This window comes from Bison bison, unplaced genomic scaffold (genome assembly GCF_000754665.1).
Source record: "Bison bison bison isolate TAMUID 2011002044 unplaced genomic scaffold, Bison_UMD1.0 scf7180017864309, whole genome shotgun sequence".
NCBI lineage: Eukaryota > Metazoa > Chordata > Mammalia > Artiodactyla > Bovidae > Bison > Bison bison.
Genome location: NW_011494881.1, coordinates 5,937,552 through 5,939,916, shown reverse-complemented (window position 1 = coordinate 5,939,916; position 2,365 = coordinate 5,937,552). Strand labels below are relative to the sequence as shown.

At 49.8% G+C, this 2,365-nt stretch overlaps 1 protein-coding gene across 1 annotated transcript in view; it reads right to left on the bottom strand.

Moving 5' to 3' along the window:
- Positions 1 to 2,365, bottom strand: part of CDH23 (cadherin-related 23) — a 409,549-nt gene that overhangs the window by 39,393 nt on the left and 367,791 nt on the right. The window contains exon 39 of the mRNA XM_010852241.1: positions 51 to 272. Within this exon, the coding sequence (XP_010850543.1) occupies positions 51 to 272 (222 nt within the window). The remainder of the gene's footprint in view (positions 1 to 50; positions 273 to 2,365) is intronic.

Here is a 2,365-nt window from a genome sequence, read left to right as displayed (position 1 = left end):
TCCCTTTAGCCAGCTGACCCTCTTCTCGGGCCCCTCCACCAGCTGCTGACCGTGTGTCTGTTGATACGAAAGGTGCTGATGATGTTGCCTGCCACGATGGCATAGGTCACTGTGCCGTTGGGTCCTTCATCTAGATCCAGGGCCCGGATGGTGATGAGGCTGGTGTTGATTGTGTCCGGGCCCTCATCCAGTAAGATCTCGTAGTGGGGCTGCTGGAACACGGGCGCATTATCGTTCTCATCCACGATGGTCACATACACGTGGGTGGTGGCCTGTGGAGAAGAGCGTGATTAGCTTCCTCGGTCAGCTGGCTGGGGGGTTTGAGGTGGAGCTAGCTGGACGTGTTCCTAGGGTGAACTTACTCAATGTGATCCAACATGGTGAGGTAGAGAGAGAAGGATGAGAGTGAGTGAAGTCACGGGCTGATAGAGGAAATCACAGAGGCTCCACTGAGAGCCAAGCTAGGTAACTCCTTTGGTCCAAGATGGCGCTTGCACCACTACCCTTATGTCCATGTCAGTGGCAGACATCACTAATCAACCATTGCACTGCTGAGGCCAGATGCAGCCTCAGGATCCTTGTCAGAACACTGATCTAGTGATTAACACTGGCACATGAGATGAACCCCAATAAGTGCCTCCAGCCCATAGCTTTGACTGGGCCAGGGCCTTACTTACCCTGGACCTCCTTCTAGATCACAAAAGGCAAGAAAGTAATGTGCACAGCCCATGCATTTTAAACTTCACCCACTGTTCAGGTCAGTGGAAGAAATACCTATTTTCAGCACTTTTGAGAGGCAGGACCTTGGGTTTGGGGCAGTTCCATGGACAGAATTTGTAGAGTTGTGAAAAATAAAGCTAACAGCATATGACTTCAGTGCAAGAACAATTTCACACCGTACTCTCCAGTGACTGGCCATTTTTGATGGATGTTTGGTCCAATCAGACCACAGGTAATACTTAGCCAATCAAAACTCAGCAAGCAGCACCCAAGAACCATTGAGAAGTGGTTGATGTGGCACTTCACAAGCAGAAGCGATTAGTGGAAGAAAGAAATTAGCCACGTGCTGGTATTCTCTGTCCCTCGGCTTCCCTCCTCCCTTTTCTGCTTCTCCACCTGGGAGCAGGTCCTCTGCGGACCGCCTTCCCTGGGCTCCCTTGCCATTTGGCTTCCACATGGTTTGGCCCATGGCAGGTCCAGGCAGAAGATGGAGAGGGGGTGGGGGCGTTTCTACTCCCTTTTCTTCGCTGCCCTCTTCTGCCAGAGGCAGTGGTTCTGCTGGGTGGCCCCTCTTTCATGGCTCTGGCCCTCACTGGGCTCTAATTACCTCATCCCCCTCTTGCCTTCTGCACCCACGGGTGGAAATGGCTTCCTGCAGTTTTTAGTCTACGGGTGCTTTATCAGCCCTCTGTAAACAATCCCTCCATTAAGTTCCCTTCAGTTGAGCCCTTTCTGAGTGTGCCATCTGTTTCCTTCCAGTACCCTGACTCATACAAACTATAAGTAGTGACTAATAAAATACAATAAGGTTATAACCACTTTCAAAACATCTGGGTAGAGAGAATGTGACCAGGCAATTGTCAAGGGCAAGGAACCAAAAGCAGGTAGTGCAAAAAGCTGGATATAGACAACACATGTGCACCTTTATTGGGGGTTGAGTTGGTTCTGGAATCACCTGTGGAAGGACAGACAGATGGACAGGAGACCGGCACCCAGGAAGACTTCACTGCCCCTGGGGCGGCAGGGATAGCTGCAGCTCTGGATCTTGGCAGGGGTTGGGTGGGGTATGTTAGGTGGTTGCTAGAACTGTTTTCAAAGCAGGTAGTGTTGGAAACCTGGAGATGGGGCTCAGTGACCTTGGACATGTCACAGAGATCCTTTCTGGACTTTTTTGTCAGTGAAGGACCCGACTTGTTCTTTAACATCCCTTCTGGTTCAGACATTCTGAGGAGCTGATCTGCCACCATCAGTCTGAACCCCTGCTCCATCAGGGAGATACTCTTTTGGGTCTTAGAGTCTCAATGACTCTTCATAAAAATTACAATCACACAGTGAAGGAAAATGCATTGTTTTTACATTTCTCAGACTTTCCCACCAGAGTGGAGAGGGGACTTGCACTGAATTGGGGAACACCCCTGAAGCATTTATCCCAAGAATGAAATATCTTTGAAATCTCTCCTATTGAAAGCTCATGTAAGTTTCACACTTTCTTCCCCATAAGGTGTTTGTTAGCTTCCATTAAAAATGGTGGTGGAGGGCCCAAATCTTTGAGTAAAGATGTCAAGGAAGGACACTGTGTTCATCTGTGGCTCTGCACACAGATGCAGCTGTGAGTGCTTACCACCAGCGAGGAGCCCAGCACTGC